Here is a 17,546-nt window from a genome sequence, read left to right as displayed (position 1 = left end):
TAGGGACATCCTATATAATTAAAAGTGTAGTATACTAAGTGTCTGACCGTTCCACCAGTCGCTATGACGTCCACTGACCACCAGGGAGCAGGCCGAAACCAGCAGTCAGACATCCCCAGAGGGATGTAGTAGTGTGTGAAGCAGGAGGTAGCCAGGGAGGAGCCTGAGCTGAGCCTGGGTGGCCACGCTGCTCCCGCTCATCCCCGCTGGGTCTGACACCTGTTGGTCAGCTGAGCAGTGCTCGTGCTGTGAGAGCGCAGACCACCAGGGGACAGCTTCTGTATTGAGCTTCTGCCCCCTGGTGGTCAGTCCGCGTCAATGCAAATAGTTAAAAGGTCGACTGGTCAGTAGACTGGTCGCTTAGGTGGGTACAAGACTTATTGGGGGGGATCACTTTGTAAGTTATATAAATGTCTAACGACTATGCTGTATACCTGAAACTAACATAATATTGAATGTCAAATCTAACTGAAAAATTTAAAAACAAGCCATCTTGAAAAAAAGGGGAGTTAATGTATGAAACATTACTTTACAAAGCTATTATTAAATTATTAATACTAATAATTTAATTATTATTATTAATTAAATTATCTAAATCAACTTGATTATAAGCAACCATAACAAACACATTATCATGATTCAGAGAACTAAACTTAAACCTCTTCCCTATCTCTTATAAGGTTACTTACAATGTAGATACTTACCAAGTGCACTTGTTGCATCTTCAAAAAGATTTGACCGAGAAGAATCTCCTGATGTACTGTAAAAGGTTTTAGAAAATTATATCAGAAAGTATGTAAAATTTTTATTAAAGTTTAGTAACTGTCTAATTTGTAGAGATTCTTTGATTTTTAATTAAATTTAAGTCTGGCTAAACCCCAAAACTTTATTTATCCATAACATGTATGGCTTGGGAGAACTTTCAATCTTAATACTCATTCTGTTCTACACATCCATCATTTTAAATGTCCTAAGATTTAATATAACATCCTCACAGATAGCTTACTGTTTAAGGAATACAATAAAGATAATGAACAACTATTCCCTGAAAGAATTTACATAAGAAGTTAAATAATCTGTAAGTCAAATCACAGTAAAAATACCAAAAGCAGTACATGATAACCAGCACATATAGGAACTACATTAAGGTAGAAAGACCTGGAAAGTCTTTACATAGTGGAATTTAGTTAGATCTTATAGGTAAGTTTTGAACACAAAAACTGGAAAAAGAAGGCATCTAAGTAAAGGAACACAGCATAACCAAAAAGTGCAGAAGAGAGTTAAATCCAAGTTGTAACTGAAAGTAAACCAATTTAAAGGGACTAAGTTTCTGTTGGGCAATTACTGATGAGTCTGAAAAACAAAGTAGACAAAAACAAGATTATAAGAGACCACCAAGAGTAGGCCGAAGAAAAATAAACCTAAGTTTACAAAAGCGGTGAAGGTAGCAGTTAGCAGTTTAGATTAAAACATACACAATAAGACAACACACACTTATAGCTCTGTCCCAATTTTAAAAACAAACACAATATACTTTAGTTCTGTATGAAGCATAGCAAAAGTAAGGGAACTACTTAAGTTTGAATTTAACTTTCTAAGCCTTGGTTTATCAATACAATGAGATCAACAATAGCATCTATATATTGCAAAATGTTGTGTGTAGGGCTATTGCTGGTAAAGTGCTTAGCGGAGTGTCTGGTATGGTAATACCCAATAAGATTATTATAATTCTTTGGTATAATTTCTAAAGTACCTTCATTAACTAGACAGGGAAACTAATGTGTAGAAGGCAAAACTTCCCAAAGAAATATGTACCCAGAAACTAATTCTTATGTACAAGACCCCTGCCCAGAGACAACCACCATTACCAGTTTCTATAAAACAATCACTTGTGTCCTCTTTTGTGTGTGATTTCATTTAACTTAACAATTATTCCATGTCAGCACAACCATAACTTCGGCAGGTTTTCCCAACAGATGCAGTATTCCATTTAATTGATCAAATCAAGCTTTTATTAAGGAATTTTTAGTTTGGTTGCCAACATTTAAATTCTTTCTATAGTCAAATATATTAATTGCTCCCCCTTTATGACTTTTTGGTTAAGATTATTTTTGTTTTTCCTATGTTCTCTTCTAGTTTATGGTTTCACCTTTATATTCAATCTTTACCCATGTAGAATTTATTTTTGTGAATGTAAGGTCTGTAATCCATCATCCAGAAGACTAGGCATTTATTCCAACAGCCTTTTTCCCACAGTTGTCTGAAATTACATCTTTATAGTATATTAAGTCCCTAGGTATTTTAGTCTGTTTCTAGACTACTGTCTATTTCATGAGCAATCTTTTTAATAAGAGCCGTTCTAAATTGTAATCGTTACTGTGCATAATACATTTTACTATTTGGTAGGGTTAGCTTCCTTCATTATTGTTCTTTTACAGAATAATGTGTGCTGCCCTGGCTGGTTTGGCTCAGTGGCTAGAGCGTTGGCAGGCCAATGGGTCCCGGGTTCAATTCTGGTCAAGGGCACGTACCTAGGTTGCAGGCTCCTCCCCGGCCCGGGCCCTGGTTGGAGCTTGTGCAGGAGGCAACCAATTGATGTGTTTCTCTGTCTTTCCCTCTCTCTAAAACTCAATGGAAAAATATCCTTGGGTGAAGATTTAAATAACCAATTTTTAAAAAAAGGAATAATGTGTGCTATATTTTTGCACATTGTTCCATTTAAAAAAAATGTTTTTATTGATTTCAGAGAAGGGAGAGGGAGCGATACAAACATCAATGAGGAGAGAGAATCACTGATTGGTTGCCTCCTGCAAGTCTACCCACCACTGGGGATCAAGCTGCTACCAGAGCATGAGCGCTGACCAGGAATCGAACTGCGACCTCCTGGTTCATAGGTCAACATCACTGAGCAACAACAGTCAGGCTGCACATTGTTTTAAAATTTATTTTTAAACATTACAGCTAAGATTGAGGTATCATTTAACTACCATTCTTCATTCTTGATTTCGCCTCACCGCTTCTTTCCTATCTGCAGAGGAAACCATTTATCAGTCAGTCAACATATTATCCCTTTGGTACTGTTTTTCTACACATTAATATGCATACCCATAGAAATACACAATGTCGTTTGTGGCTTATGTTTGGTTTACGGATATTATCTGTATTATTTTGTAATCTGCTTTTTATATTTGAAACCATATTTATTTAATGCAAATATATACTGCATATTTTCACTGACCTGTGGTACTGGATATCAGAGCTTCCCAAACTTTAGGAAGCCTAAGAATTCACCAGGCTTGGTAAAATACCAACTTCTGGGACCAACCCCCAGATAATTTTGATTTAGAGATCTGAGGTGAAGCTTAAGAATTAACTTAAACTCCCAGTGATGCTGATGCTGTCTACTGATCACTGCATTTTGAGTAGCACTGCTCTCTAATATGAACAGGTCATACACAAATCAAGTCATCTCCTTACTAATGAACATTTAGTGTGGTCAAATTTGTCCTCAATTAAAAACAATACAGTTCTTGTGCACAAGTGCGGTTTCTCTAAGTCAGCTACCAACAATTAAGAGTGGAATCTGCATTTTAATAGTTTTTGAAGAACAAAACTGACCTAAGAAACAAATCCCTATTAATAAAATGTTAGGCCAGTGGTGATGAAACAACTTTCTTATACCCTTCAAATTCATACCAGAATACCTCCTGAGAATCATCTCAGTAAGTTTTGTGCTTTACAGGTCCACTAAATGTTTAAGGCACAGATGAAGGGACTAAAGCACAGCTAAGTAGCTTGTTTTTTGAGCTCCTCTCACCCTTCCCCTTCTTGTATTATCCTTCTCTGAGGTGCGTAATTTGGGGAAATAAGAGTAAATTGCTGCAGTTTTCCATTGTGACTGGTTCTGATTCCAAGGACTCTAGCAACTGCCATTGAGGTCCTGAGTTGCACTCAAGCCACAAAATAGAAACAGCTCCAAAGACCACATTGGACATAATACTACTCATGCAAGTTATTTATAATATGTCAAGCTATAATATAGTATTATTTTATAGTTCTTCTTTTTGGTCACTTGTATTTCCAGACTTTTCTACATAAAATAAATGACTTTGATCCTCTTTCCTTTTCCCTCTGGAAAAATAAAGCAGAGCATACAAAAATCTGGATTATGGAAAGTTAAACAGATAGAATTGATACCGGTTTTTATCAGAGTTCAAAGTTAATTTGAACAGAATAATAAAAATAAACACATGCATGAAGACCGCATTATGAACATATTTTAAGATACAATTTTCTAGCATCCAGTTCTTACCTGTCAGTTGATGTTGGGCTAGTAGCCACTGGTGTTTCTGCTGGCTGTTCTGCAGGGTTCTCCTGTTTTGTGGCACTAACAGGTGCAGGTTCAGAAGATGCTGTCGTTGATGCTGGAGTGATAGATGTAGGTGTGGGAGTAGGAGTGGGAGTAGAAGTAGGAGTGGGAGTGGGAGTGGGAGTGGGAGTGGGAATGGGAGTGGGAGTGGGAGTAGGAGCCAAAGCAGGGGTGGGGGTTGGGACCTGAGCCACAGCTGGTGCTGTGGAAGAACTAACTGTGGTAGTGGTGGTAGGATTTGATTGCTGCGTCGTTGTTGGTGCTGGTGTTGTTACGGCTTTGGGCTAAACACATTAAAAAGCAAAACAATGAAAGATGATAAAATACATTATTACCTGTTCTCTTATTAGACTTTATTGTTACAGGATGCTACAAACCCAATACTAATAACAACTTGTAACTTGAAAGTAACTTTGTAAAGTGACATAATAAAGCGTCAACATTAAGACTCGAATCACTGTTACTCTTTCAAAGTTGATGGCAGCATATACATTATCTTAACTATCAATCTCAATTAGCGTTAGCCAACAATTTCAGCCTTCATATTAAGGTAATATGAAAAAAAAAAGTCAGCATTAAAACAGATAGGTATAAGTACAAAGAAGTTAACATAACTTCTGAGATCTGTATGTAGTTAAACAGAAAAATTAAGGCCAGCCCAGCCAGCCAGGGTTCCATGGTTGAGCGTTGATCTATGAACCAGGAGGTCATGGTTCAATTCCTGGTCAGGGCACATGCCTGGTTTGTGGGCTCGATCCCAAGTGTGGGGCCGTGCAGAAGGCAAACAATCAATGATTTTCTCTCATCATTGATGTTTCTATCTCTCTCTTCCTCTCTGAAACCAATAAAAATATATTAAAAAGAAAAAAAAAATAGAGAAAAATAAAGGCCAAATAAAGTTATAACGACATGTTCCAAACTTTCTGAACTAGAAAGAGCCATAATGATTCCCACAAAAACAAAAAGCAATTATATATGGGTAAAAATCATACCGTTATGAGTCTTTCTAGTCTCTTAAGGCCTATCAACGTTCACTACCTATTTAGCTCATAACTTTCCTAATGACAAAAGGTAACTGTTTTGATGAAAAATGGTAAAATTCAACACAATTTGCTTCAAGTATAAAACAAAAAATTGTAAAAGAATTAGCTGACTTATGTCTTGTTCAATTTGAGCCAGTACAGAGTGCATTAGAAAAAAGGTGTCTAAGGGAATCTTGGAGGGAAGGAGAGGGAGGATGGTCATCAACCAAGGACCTTGTATGCATATATGCATGGCCCACGGACACAGATGAGGCCATGCATATATGGGGTGGTGAGGGCCTGGGGCAGGGGGTGGGCTGGAGGGGGGTCAATGCATGTAGAAGGGGGGAATATGTAATACTTTCAAGAATTTTTTTTTTTTTTTAAAGTGGCTAGTGCAAAATAGGGAACTTAAAAAAATAGTAATAGCATTCATCACCTCCTTTTCCTATTCTAAGACTCTTGTATTTAGCTCTGTAACTTTTTAAACTGCCGATTTAACATTGCAGATCATTAATGTTCTAAAACTCCAATCTAGATTAAAATGTAATTTAAATAAATCCATTTTGGCCATTTAATATTTTCCTTAATACCATTTGTTACCACTATAATATTTTTACATACCATGTCCTCAAGGTCACTGTTGCCACAAACAGCAATTTAAGCTTCCTTCTAAACAGTACCAAACCAACCTTGAAATTTTTCTGCTTACTTTTTACCTTAATTGCTTTTTCCTGTCTCTTCTTGGTAATGAGATCATTTCTCATTGCTTCCATAATGCCTAATTATATCAGTCTTTGCCTTCTAATAGCTAGCTTCTACTACTAACTTGAAAATAAAGCAACCACAAATATCATTGGAATCCTATGTAAAACTAGAGGCCTGGTGCATGCAATGCATGCATTGGGGGGGAGGTCCCCTCAGCCTGACCTGCACCCTCTCGCAATTCAGGACCACTGGCTCCTAACCGCTGGCCTGCCTGCCTGATCGCTCCCAACCGCTGGCCTGCCTGCCTGATCGCTCCTAACCACTCTGCCTGCCTGCCTGATACCCCTAACTGCTCACCTGCTTGCCTGATCACCCCTAACCCCTCTGCCTGCCTGCCTGATAAGCCTAACTGCTCACCTGCCTGCCTGATCACCCCTAACCACTCTGCCTGCTAGTCCCTAACCACTTGCCTGCATGCCTGATCAACCCTAACCGCCTCTGCCTTGGCCACCGCAGCTTCGTCTAGAAGGTTGTTCGGTCTAATTAGCATATTATGCTTTTATTATTATAGATAAGTACAGGCTAGGCTCCAAGTAGCTATTCTTCAAATGCACGCACATATTCTGAACCTATCCTAATAATTCTTAATTATGTTCTAACTAGTGGCCCTGTGCACAAAATTCGTGCACGGGTGTGTGTGTGTGTGTGTGTGTGTGTGTGTGTGTGTGTGTGTGTGTATTCCTCAGCCTGGCCTGCACCCTCTCCAATCTGGGACCCCTCGAAGGATGTCCTATTGCCGGTTTACAGGGATCAGGTCTAAACCGCAGTTGGACATCCCTCTCACAATCCGGGACTGCTGGCTCCAGCCGCTCACGTGACTGCCCCTAACCACTCTGCCTGCCAGCCTGCTCGCCCCCAAATGCCCCCCGCCAGCCAGATCACCCCCAACTGCCTCCCGCGCCAGCCTGCTCATCCCTAACTGCCCCCCTGCTGGCCTGCTGACTCCAAACTGCCCCCCCCCCCCCCCGCTGTCCTGATCACCTCCAACTGACCCCCACTGACAGCCTGCTCACTCCCAACTGGCCCCCCTGCTGGTCTGCTTACCCCCAACAGCCCCTGCTGTCCCATCCTGGCCTGATCACCACCCGGCGACCCAAGGTCCCAGCCCAGGGGTGGGCAAACTTTTTGACTCGAGGGCCACAATGGGTTCTTAAACTGGACCGGAGGGCCGGAACAAAAGCATGGATGGAGTGTTTGTGTGAACTAATATAAATTCAAAGTAAAGGAGTGGAGGGGAGAGCAAGAGAACCGGATATAACAACCAGATCCGGCCCGCGGGCCGTAGTTTGCCCACGGCTGTCCCAGCCCCTCCTTTTTTTCTTTTTCTTTTCAGTGCCTCCTTGAGCGGAGGCCAGGGCCAGCTGGAAGTAAGTATCTAGAATTTATTTATCTTCTATAATTGAAACTTTGTAGCCTTGAGCAGAGGCCAGGGCAGGCGGGAAGCTTGGCTTCCTCCATTGCCAGGGGCAACCCAAGCCTCCTGCTCAGCTCCAGCTCCATGGCAGCAGCTATTTTTGTTGGGATTTATTTATCTTCTATAATTGAAACTTTATAGCCTTGAAAGGAGGCCAGGGCCGGCCAGGGGGGTGGGAAACTTGGCTTCCTCCATTGCTGGGGCAACCCAAGCCTCCTGCTTGCTCCAGCTCCATGGCTGGCTGCCATCTTGGTTGGGTTAATTTGCATACTCGCTCCTGATTGGCTGGTGGGCATGGCTTGTGGATATAGTGGAGTGGTGGTTAATTTGCATGTTTCTCTTTTATTAATGTAGATGGTCAAGGTTACTATAATATTGATGGTAATAAGACCGATAACAAATACATATCCAAATGTGTTGCCACCACATTTTCCATATGGACTATGTATGATAAAACTAGGTGAGATAATGAAATATTATTCAGCCCTAAAAAGGACAGTAAAGCTACAACATGGACTGAAATAAGTCAGTCACAAAAGAACAAATACTGTATGATTCCACTTACATTAAGTATGTAGAGGTGGAGAGGAGGTGTGGATGGAAAGTTATGGTTTAATGGGTACAGTTTCAGCTTGGGAAGATGAAAAATGTTCTGGAAACTGATGGTGGTGATGGTTGCACAATGTGAAAGTACTTAATGATACTGGACTGTACACTTAAATGGTTAAATTGGTAAATTTTGGGCTATATATATTTTATCATATTTTTTTAAACACGATGAGACAAAGTTTCCTCATGTGATTTCTTTCTTTGTATTTAAAGTTTAACATTTAATGAATAAGTACTTGAACATTGAAAAATCAATATGGTTCTTAATGGATTAAAAATTTTTCAAGTCCAATCCATATAAACTGTTACTTAGTACAAAAGTATTTAGTTGTCAAATTTTATTTGAATTCTACTTCCTACTATATATATCAATTATTTTGTGACTTTAAAACCCAATTTTAGGCTTGGCTGGATGACTTAGTTGATTGGAACGTTATCTCATACACCAAAAAGGTTGTGGGTTCAATCCCCAGCTGGGGCATGTCCAGGAGGCAACTGATCAATGTTCCTCTCTCATAATGATGTTTTCTCCCCCCCACTTCCACTCTCTCTAAAAATTAATGGGAAAAAATATTCTTAGGTGAGAATTAAAAAATAATAATCCTATATAATAAAGAGGTAATGTGCAAATTGACCCTCACACCCTCGCATAAGATGACCGCCCCCATGTGGTCAAAGATGGCCGGCAGGGGAGGGTAATTGGGGGAAACCAGGCCTGCTGGGGAGGGCAGTTGGGGGCAATCGGGCTGGCAGGGGAGCAGTTAGGCGTCGATCAGGCTGGCAGGGGAATGGTTAGGTTGGCAGGCAGGCGAGCGGTTGGAAGCCAGCAGTCCCAGATTGTGAGAGGGATGTCTGAGGGGTCCCAGATTGGAGAGGGTGCAGGCTGGGCTGAGGGACCCCCCACTCCAGTGCACGAATTTCGTGCACCGGGCCTCTAGTTAAGTTAAAAAAAAAATACATAGTTAAGTGCACACTACTATGAATGTGCATAACTGTATTCACTCAAAGTTGTAATGGCTGGACTTGGCATCATTATTATTTAAAAACTCACATACACGAAGATATAAAGAATAAGGCTTAAACTTACTTTTGTCACCATAACCACCACAAAGTTTTTCTCATCAATTTTATATTCTTTTAGAGCAGTATCATCATTGAGGATTTTACCTAGTAAAATGAAGAAAAAAATGTTATTTAAGGCACAGTAACCTTTGTCATAGATATAACTAAAGTTAAAACAATCATCAACATCAATTCTATCAATTAAAATACTTTCCCAAAAGAAAAATATTAACCAATCAGTCAAGATGAGGATAAATATAAATGGAAACACAATTCAACACAGTTAAGAAGGCATAAGCATTTGACTAAGATCAAACATATACAGATATCCCAAGCAATTCTTAAAAATTACTTATAATAAAAATACTTGCTGGTTAAGGAAATATTAACAAGGCCCTAAGAAAAAAATTATAAAGACAAGTAAAATTTAATATTGAGATTGCATAAGGATCCCTCCTGGGAAACAACTTATAATCCTTCTTCAAGGGGGAAGGAGAAAAGAACTAACTTCCTGCTCCCACAAATACCAGATACCTGGCAAGACAGAAATGTTCCAATGCTATAAAAGTGATACTCAATAAAAAGTACTTCCGCTCTAGCTGGTTTGGCTCAGTGGACAGAGTGTCGGCCTGCGGACTGAAGGGTCCCAGATTCGATTCCAGTCAAGGGCACATGCCCGGGTTGCGGGCTTGATCCCCAGTGGGGGACATGTCAATGATTCTCTCTCATCATTGATGTTTCTATCCCTCTCCCTTCCGCTCTGCAATCAATAAAACTATATATATATATATATATATATATATATATATAGTTTTAAAAAGTACTTCAGAAAATGATTTAGTATATAGAAATGACAAGATGATATAGAGCTGCTGGATAAGATACAAAGAAATACATAAGACTTCGGTGGGCAGGAGTTGGGGGCGAAAGTCAATCAGGGAAAAAGGAGACATATAATACTTTAAACAATAAAAAAAAAAGCAGTAATGCTAAAGGTCAAATGTGAGGTCGGGATTCCTTCAGGTTTACTTTTCCTTGAACTTATTTTCCATTTTAAAAACGTTATTGAATAAAAGCTAAAGATATTAAAACCAAAAGAATAGTCTCTCCACTCTATGGAACTGAGAAAACAGACCAAGACTAGGAACCAGAAATTATAGTTTTATGTCTGCCACCAACAACCTGCCTCTTTAGGCTGCTGATTCCTAATTTTGGGGTTAGTGTTTTCTTTAAACTATCTCAGTTAAGAAAATACTATGAAATCCCTATCTAGAAAGAGATAAGAATCTATGGGCATCCAACATCTACAATGATGATGTTATGCTAATTTTGAAGAACAAGGAAAAGCATTTTCTCCACAAAAGTCAAATAACAAGTCTACTTTTAAAATACATTTTCCTGGTTACTATAAGGCTAGTAGTGCAATTTCTTTTCTAAAACTAAAGGAATATCATAGGAGGAAGAAAATGGCACATTAATTTCAATGTTCAATCCATACCTGCATAAATTAACTTCTGACCAGCTACAGGAAAGGCATCCTTCCCCTTTTCAGATTCAATCTTCTCTTTCAGTGCTTTCACCTGTAGGAAAAATAAAGACTTTTGTTTTGGAAAGTCTAAAGAATAAATGCCAACCCAGAATATGAATAAGTGATGCAGGAAACATTTTTTATATACATTAATGCTTCAAAAAACTTAATGATCATACTTTTACAATATTTTATCAGAAGACTGCTTAAGTTAAATAACGCATATTTCTTTCCACACTTTTTTTTTTTTTTTAAAGAAAGAAGTGATGCAACATTTGCAACTATGACTGCTTGGTGAAAATCATGAATCACAGACAACACATGTCACTATGAGTGACTCCAGTACTAAGAACAGTACACAGTGGTTAAGCACATAGTAGGTGCTCAGTTATTACTTGCTGAATGGGTAAATTAATGTAGCACAAAAATGTTTAGAAAAAAATAAATGTATGAAACAAAAAAATAAAAGAAACAAGCAGGAATCTCATTCTTTTGAGACAGGTCAGGATGAGTAGGCAACTCAGATTTAATGGGTATATATATATATGTATATAATTTCTACCCAATAAAAACTGTATTTTCATTTCTAGGACGCATATAGAATATATCTTTTAACAATTTTTTAAAAAAATATTTTTATTGATTTCAGAGAGGAAGAGAGAGGGGGAGAGAGATATAGAAACATCAATGATGACAGAGAATCCCTAATTGGCTGCCTCCTGCTGGGGATTGTGCTGACAACCAGGGGCATGTGCCCTGACCTGGATCAAACCATGACCTCCTGGTTCATAGGTTGATGCTCAACCACTGAGCTACACTGATTGGGCTCTTTTAATAGTTTAGGCCACAAAGACTATTTCACTGTTTTCAAAAGCCTAAGTAAGTAACCACCACTCTCTAGCTTTGCTTATTTAAAAAAAGAATTAGGAAGAGAGAAAAAACACCTTGCAAATAAAGCAGGACAAAAACAAAAAAACAATTTCAATCATTTACTAATAAGTGACATTTGCTTCAAAGAAATAAAAATTGTGATTAAAGAATATTAAGAACATAATAATAAGAACTCTATACACATCAATACCTATATGGTTTGGCTAAAAAAGTAATCAGACTAACACTTAAAAGTGTTTATTATTAAACAAAGAAGGAAAATTAATAAGCTAAGCACACAATTCAAATAGAAGTAACAAGATAAATACTAAAAGGAAAAATGCAAGTCAAAGAAATTAATTAAGAAAAGTGAAATGGTGCAAAAAGGTTCTTGTGCCAACAGAAAAATGACAAATGACAGGGGCAGGCAAATTACAATTACACAGTCAAAAAAAGAAAAAAAAGTTCAATGTCTTTACTAACCAAAAGCATGTATCAGGTGTCCCCCCCAAAATGTAGACACACTTGTAACAAGCTGATAGCTCAATTTTGAAAATGTTGACTCACGCATGTGCAATACATATAAAGCTCTCACTGGCACCAGTCGCACACATGTGTTTCCATCTGTCATTGTCGATCGTGAATTTGGTTGACACTTCCATTATAGAGAAAGGGCGAATAGTGATGTTAAAATATTTCTTCTAATTAGTTTCCTTTCAACGTGCATGAATTTGTGCACCAGACTAGTCCACAATAAAAGGAGGCTAGCAGGTAGGTAGCTCTGGTAGGCCCTTGTAAAAGTTGTCTCAATTGTTTCTATATTCTCAATAAAATATAAAATCTGGGGTCATCAGCTGAAAATAAGGATAGGAGACATGAAATCTGCCTAGGGCAGTGGAAGAGTGAATGTAATGGGGAAATGTATGCCTATCAGGCAATACATAGGGCCTAGTTAAGGCTGATGTTTATAAATTTATTTTTATCATTTTTTTCTAGGTTGAGAAGTAGTATCTTTAATAAAGAAAATCTGGAGAGCATAGAAAAGTAAAAAGAAGAAAATAAAATTATCCCAATTTCCACCATCCAGAGATAGCTGTTGGCTGTGAAAACAGCACCAGGTGTTAGAGCGGTGGAATCAAACCGGACATCTGTTCAACAACCTTGGTACTTGAGTTTTGGCTAAGAAAGAATTCAGAATCAAGACTTGGCTATAAGAGAAAGTTTATTTACAAAGTTACAGAGGTAGAAATGACCCAGATGAGCTGCATGGGCTCAGGGAGCAAGTTACAAAGGCCAATATTCATGAATTTAACTGAGACAAGTCAATGTGGCTATGTGTTCATCTCCCAGCTGCACAGATGCAAGCACAGACATAGGGCTGAATTTAATCACATTTGGAGTTTTATAAGCAAGAACAATGGAGTGTGAGTGGGACCATATTGCCAAGCACTGTCACAGTTCTAAGCACTTTATGTATATTATCTCAAAATCATATAACCTTCAAAACAACCCTATGAAGTTAGTACTTCCAGTGGCAGTGCTCTCATTTTACAGATATGAAAAAAGGCACATAATTGAGTAACTTGCCCAAGGTCACATAGCAAATGCTACAGCAGGACCAAAACTCTGGCAGCCTGGCTCAAGAGAGATGCTATACTGACCCTTGCATGTTGGTGATTTTAATCACCAGCCCTATTTGTAGCGGGGCATGGGTGGAAGCAGTAACATGATGGAAGGAGTGAAAAGAAATATGGAAAGATGGATTACAGGTCTCACTAGAACTGGAATCCGAGAGAAGGTAAAGTGAGATACCAAAACCAGATAGTGGGGATGGGAAAAGCGCTACAGCTAACAATAATGGTAAGTGTTAGTTGCTAATCAATGGGATCGAAGTAGAGTAGAAGGAAAGATCACTGGATGAGAATTTAAGGAATAGAATAGGCCAAAGTATGGGCAGGACCATCTATCATGCATATTGAAACTACATACCAAAGTCATTGACTATGTGACCCCAGGCAAGTTACTAATCATGCTGGGGGTGATTTCTTCTTTTTAAAACATACACTACAGCCGAAACCGGTTTGGCTCAGTGGATAGAGCGTCGGCCTGCGGACTGATGGGTCCCGGGTTCGATTCCGGTCAAGGACATGTACCTTGGTTGCGGGCACATCCCCAGTGGGAGGTGTGCAGGAGGCAGCTGATCGATGTTTCTCTCTCATCGATGTTTCTAGCTCTCTATCCCTCTCCCTTCCTCTCTGTAAAATATCAATAAAATATATATTAAAAAAAAACACAAAAAAACCCCCAAAACCCCTCCAAAAAAACATACACTACATATTTTTCATTATTCTCCTGTGGATTTCTTTTTAAAACAACGCCTACCACAAGCTGTGAAGCTCAGAATATTGTAATCAATTTCATGTTTTTAACCCCCTGATAAAAACAGCTATACCAGGAAAAGGGGGGATGTCAAGGATAATTATCAATATATGTCCACATGTACTATCTCCACTTCTTCATCTCCCAAACATTCCTCAATCCACTCAAATCTAACTCTGATCCCACCACTCCTTGGAGACTACTCATCAGGGTCAATGATGATCCCCAAGTTGCCAAAACCAAAGGTCATATCATTTTAAATCTCACTTTTGATTTCTCAATTATTAGGCACATTTGACCTTTTCCTCCTTTTTTTTTTTAAAAAAAAATATATTTTATTGATTTTTTACAGAGAGGAAGGGAGAGGGACAGAGAGTCAGAAACATCGATCAACAGCCTCCTGCACACCTCCTACTGGGGATGTGCCCGCAACCAAAGTACATGCCCTTGACCAGAATCGAACCTGGGACCTTTCAGTCAGCAGGCCGACGCTCTATCCACTGAGCAAAACCAGTTAGGGCATTCTTCCTTCTTGAAACATTTTCTTCTCTTGGATTCTTCCTACCTTAAAGATTTGCTCTTTGACCTCATCACTATTCAATCTTCACATGTTAGAGCATCCCAGAATTTAGCCATAGGCCCTATCCTATTAGCTGGCAATACTCTCATCAAGGTTCCTCAATTCTAATAGCATAGATGTTAATTAAATTCATACAATGAATACTTTAGGCATTAGGGCTCAAAAAAGACTAGGCATTAAAAAATACTGGGTGATTCCTCATCTAGTCCCATGAACTGAAGTCAACCATCTATGCTGCCTATTGTCAGTATCTATCTCCAACCCAAACTTCTCTCTGGAATCGAGATTCATACCAAATCTCCTTATCATACCCACTTAAATGTTTAATAGGCATCTTAAGCTTAAGTCTTGAGGCCCCATCCCAACTCCCAAACCTGCTCCTCTCCCAGCCCTTCACATCTCAGGAAAGGAATTTAAGTATTCACATAATTTATACAACCAAAATCTAGGTTTAATCTTTTATTTCTTAATTTTTCCCACGCCAACCCATCAAAAAAGTCTGAACTCTACACTCCCAAGCTATCTCAAATCCATCCACTTCTGTTCATATCCCCATTTCTACTTCCTTGGTCAAAAATCCACTGCTTAAGACAACTGTGCAAGCCTCCTAATTGGTCTCCCTGCTTTCACTCCTGCTTATTCTACTATCTATTCTCCATATAGCAGTCCAAGTAACTCTTTAAAATCATACAAGAAATCATTTTCCACCTCTGTTTAAAATTCCCCAAAGGTTTCTTATTCTACCTCAAGAACCCCCAGCTGATTACAGAGTCCTACAGATTCTGGCCCCTAACCTAACCCTCCATCCAATCTCTAATTTCTCTGCCCTGCTCCCCACCCCACCTACCAGATCAGCAATATAGGCTTTTAATTTTTTATTTCTTTTTTGTTTTTGTTCATCCTCACCCGAGGATATTTTTCCATTGATTGGAAGGGAGGAGGAGGAGGAGGAGGTGGAGAGAGAAAGAAACATGAATTGACTGTCTCCTATTGGGGATCGAACCCGAAACCCAAGCATGTGTCCTGACAGAATCGAACCAGTGACCTCTTGGTGCACGGGACTACTCTCAACCCATTGAGCCACAATAGCTGGGCCATTGGTTGCTTCTAGTTTGTGCCCTGACTGGGGATCAAACCCACAACCTTGGCATATAGGGATGATGCTCTTACCAACTAAACTCCCACCAGGGCTTAAGGATCTTTACCTATAGAAAATACTCTCCCCATCTGAGTGCTTATTATTGCTCAGATCTGTTTAAATGTCACCTTATTAAAAAAGGCTTTTTGTGATCAATTTAAAATTAGCCACCCTGACATGCACTAACGCATTACCTCACCCTATTTCAATTCTCTACATAACCATTATCTGGTTTTAAAAATTTGATTTTTGACTGATTTATTCCACTATAATGTATGCACCATGACAGCAGGTCGTGACATTTAATAACTACTCAACAAATAGTAAATGAATGAATCAACATGCAAACATGAGGGTTCACTGACTTGATAAGTTCACCAAAAGAATGCATCGAATTCACTCAAAAGATCTTTATAAAATGCTTACTGTGTGCCAGGTATAGAATGAGCAGAAGTCTGGCAGAAACCATACCAGATTTCCCAGGTACTCTCCATATTTTGTTTTACCAATATGCCAACAAGCCTTAGTTTCATCTCTGCAATTTAGATTTTAATATATTGACTATTTGATGTTTTAATAATCTAAGAAACATCTACAATAAGGCACTATCTCCATAACAACTGTATTAAAATACAATAAACCACAATAGGAAAAAGTCACTAATAAAAAATGGCTAGTGCCAAAACCGGTTTGGCTCAGTGGATAGAGCGTCGGCCTGTGGACTCAAGGGTCCCAGGTTCGATTCCGATCTAGGGCATGTACCTTGGTTGCGGGCACATCCCCAGTGGGAGGTGTGCAGGAGGCAGCTGATCGATGTTTCTCTCTCATCGATGTTTCTAGCTCTCTATCCCTCTCCCTTCCTCTCTGTAAAATATCAATAAAATATATTTAAAAAAAAAATGGCTAGCAAACACCACATGCAAGTACTAGAGCAAGAGCATAACCAACATTATGTGGATGAAAGGGGCCACATGCTAACCTGACAAGCTCAGGAAAGGCCTGCATGGCAGTCTTGCAAACTCTTAAGACCTAAAATAACCACAAAGATGGTCTGAAATTAAAACGTTAACTAAAAGCAGTTATGGTGGGTAGTCATGTCCTAGGCCAGTGGTTGGCAAACTGCAGCTCGCGAGCCACATGCGGCTTGCGAGCCGCGGTTTGCCACTCTGTTGACTAATGAGTTTGCCGACCACTGGATAGGGGCTTAATCACAAGGAACAACAACAGCCTGTAATTATTGGAATCGAGAGTCTAGGTCAGTGGTCGGCAAACTCACTAGTCAACAGAGTGGCAAACGGCGGCTTGCCCACCACTGTCCTAGGCCAATCTTTACCTTAACTGAGCCTATTGTCTTTTTGGATCCACGAAAGCATATCCTTGAAATGTCAGGGTAACTTGTAACTTCGCTTTTTCTGGACTCCTCAGGACACAACCAAATGCCTGGGCGCGAGGACAGATACCACAAATTCCTTCATTATTGTCATCATGTTAATTGTTGGCTTAAATATCCTGTATCCACCTAAGTAAAAGAAGTATGTGTCTATCATTTTACTTTTTATTCAATCCCAGAAGTTTCCCCTGCTTTGATTTCTTCTGCCTCCCTAATTTATCTCCAATAGATTTCATGTAACCAACCCACTTAAGCCTCCTCCTTTGATTGTAATGTTTTAAAACAGGTGAAAAACCGCCATTCTCTGGAGCATTATCCCAATTCGTTGAGATTCTGCTTTCTGGCAATTGTTGAATTTGGCTCAAATAAACTCACAAAAATTCTTTACAAGTTTGAATGTTTTAACAACTAGAGGCC

General features: G+C 39.2%; 1 protein-coding gene across 1 annotated transcript in view; it reads right to left on the bottom strand.

Annotated features, from left to right (window-relative positions):
* Positions 1–17,546, bottom strand: part of RAD23B (RAD23 homolog B, nucleotide excision repair protein) — a 39,288-nt gene that overhangs the window by 16,393 nt on the left and 5,349 nt on the right. The window contains exons 2-5 of the mRNA XM_080669892.1: positions 10,743–10,824; positions 9,270–9,349; positions 4,313–4,653; positions 705–760 (exon numbers count right to left, since the gene is read on the bottom strand). Coding sequence (XP_080526018.1) covers positions 705–760; positions 4,313–4,653; positions 9,270–9,349; positions 10,743–10,824 — 559 coding nt within the window. The remainder of the gene's footprint in view (positions 1–704; positions 761–4,312; positions 4,654–9,269; positions 9,350–10,742; positions 10,825–17,546) is intronic.

Source organism: Plecotus auritus (assembly GCF_963455305.1).
Source record: "Plecotus auritus genome assembly, chromosome: 5".
In the NCBI taxonomy this organism is placed as follows: domain Eukaryota; kingdom Metazoa; phylum Chordata; class Mammalia; order Chiroptera; family Vespertilionidae; genus Plecotus; species Plecotus auritus.
Note: the sequence above shows the minus strand (reverse complement) of the source record. Positions and strands in the feature narration are given on the sequence as shown.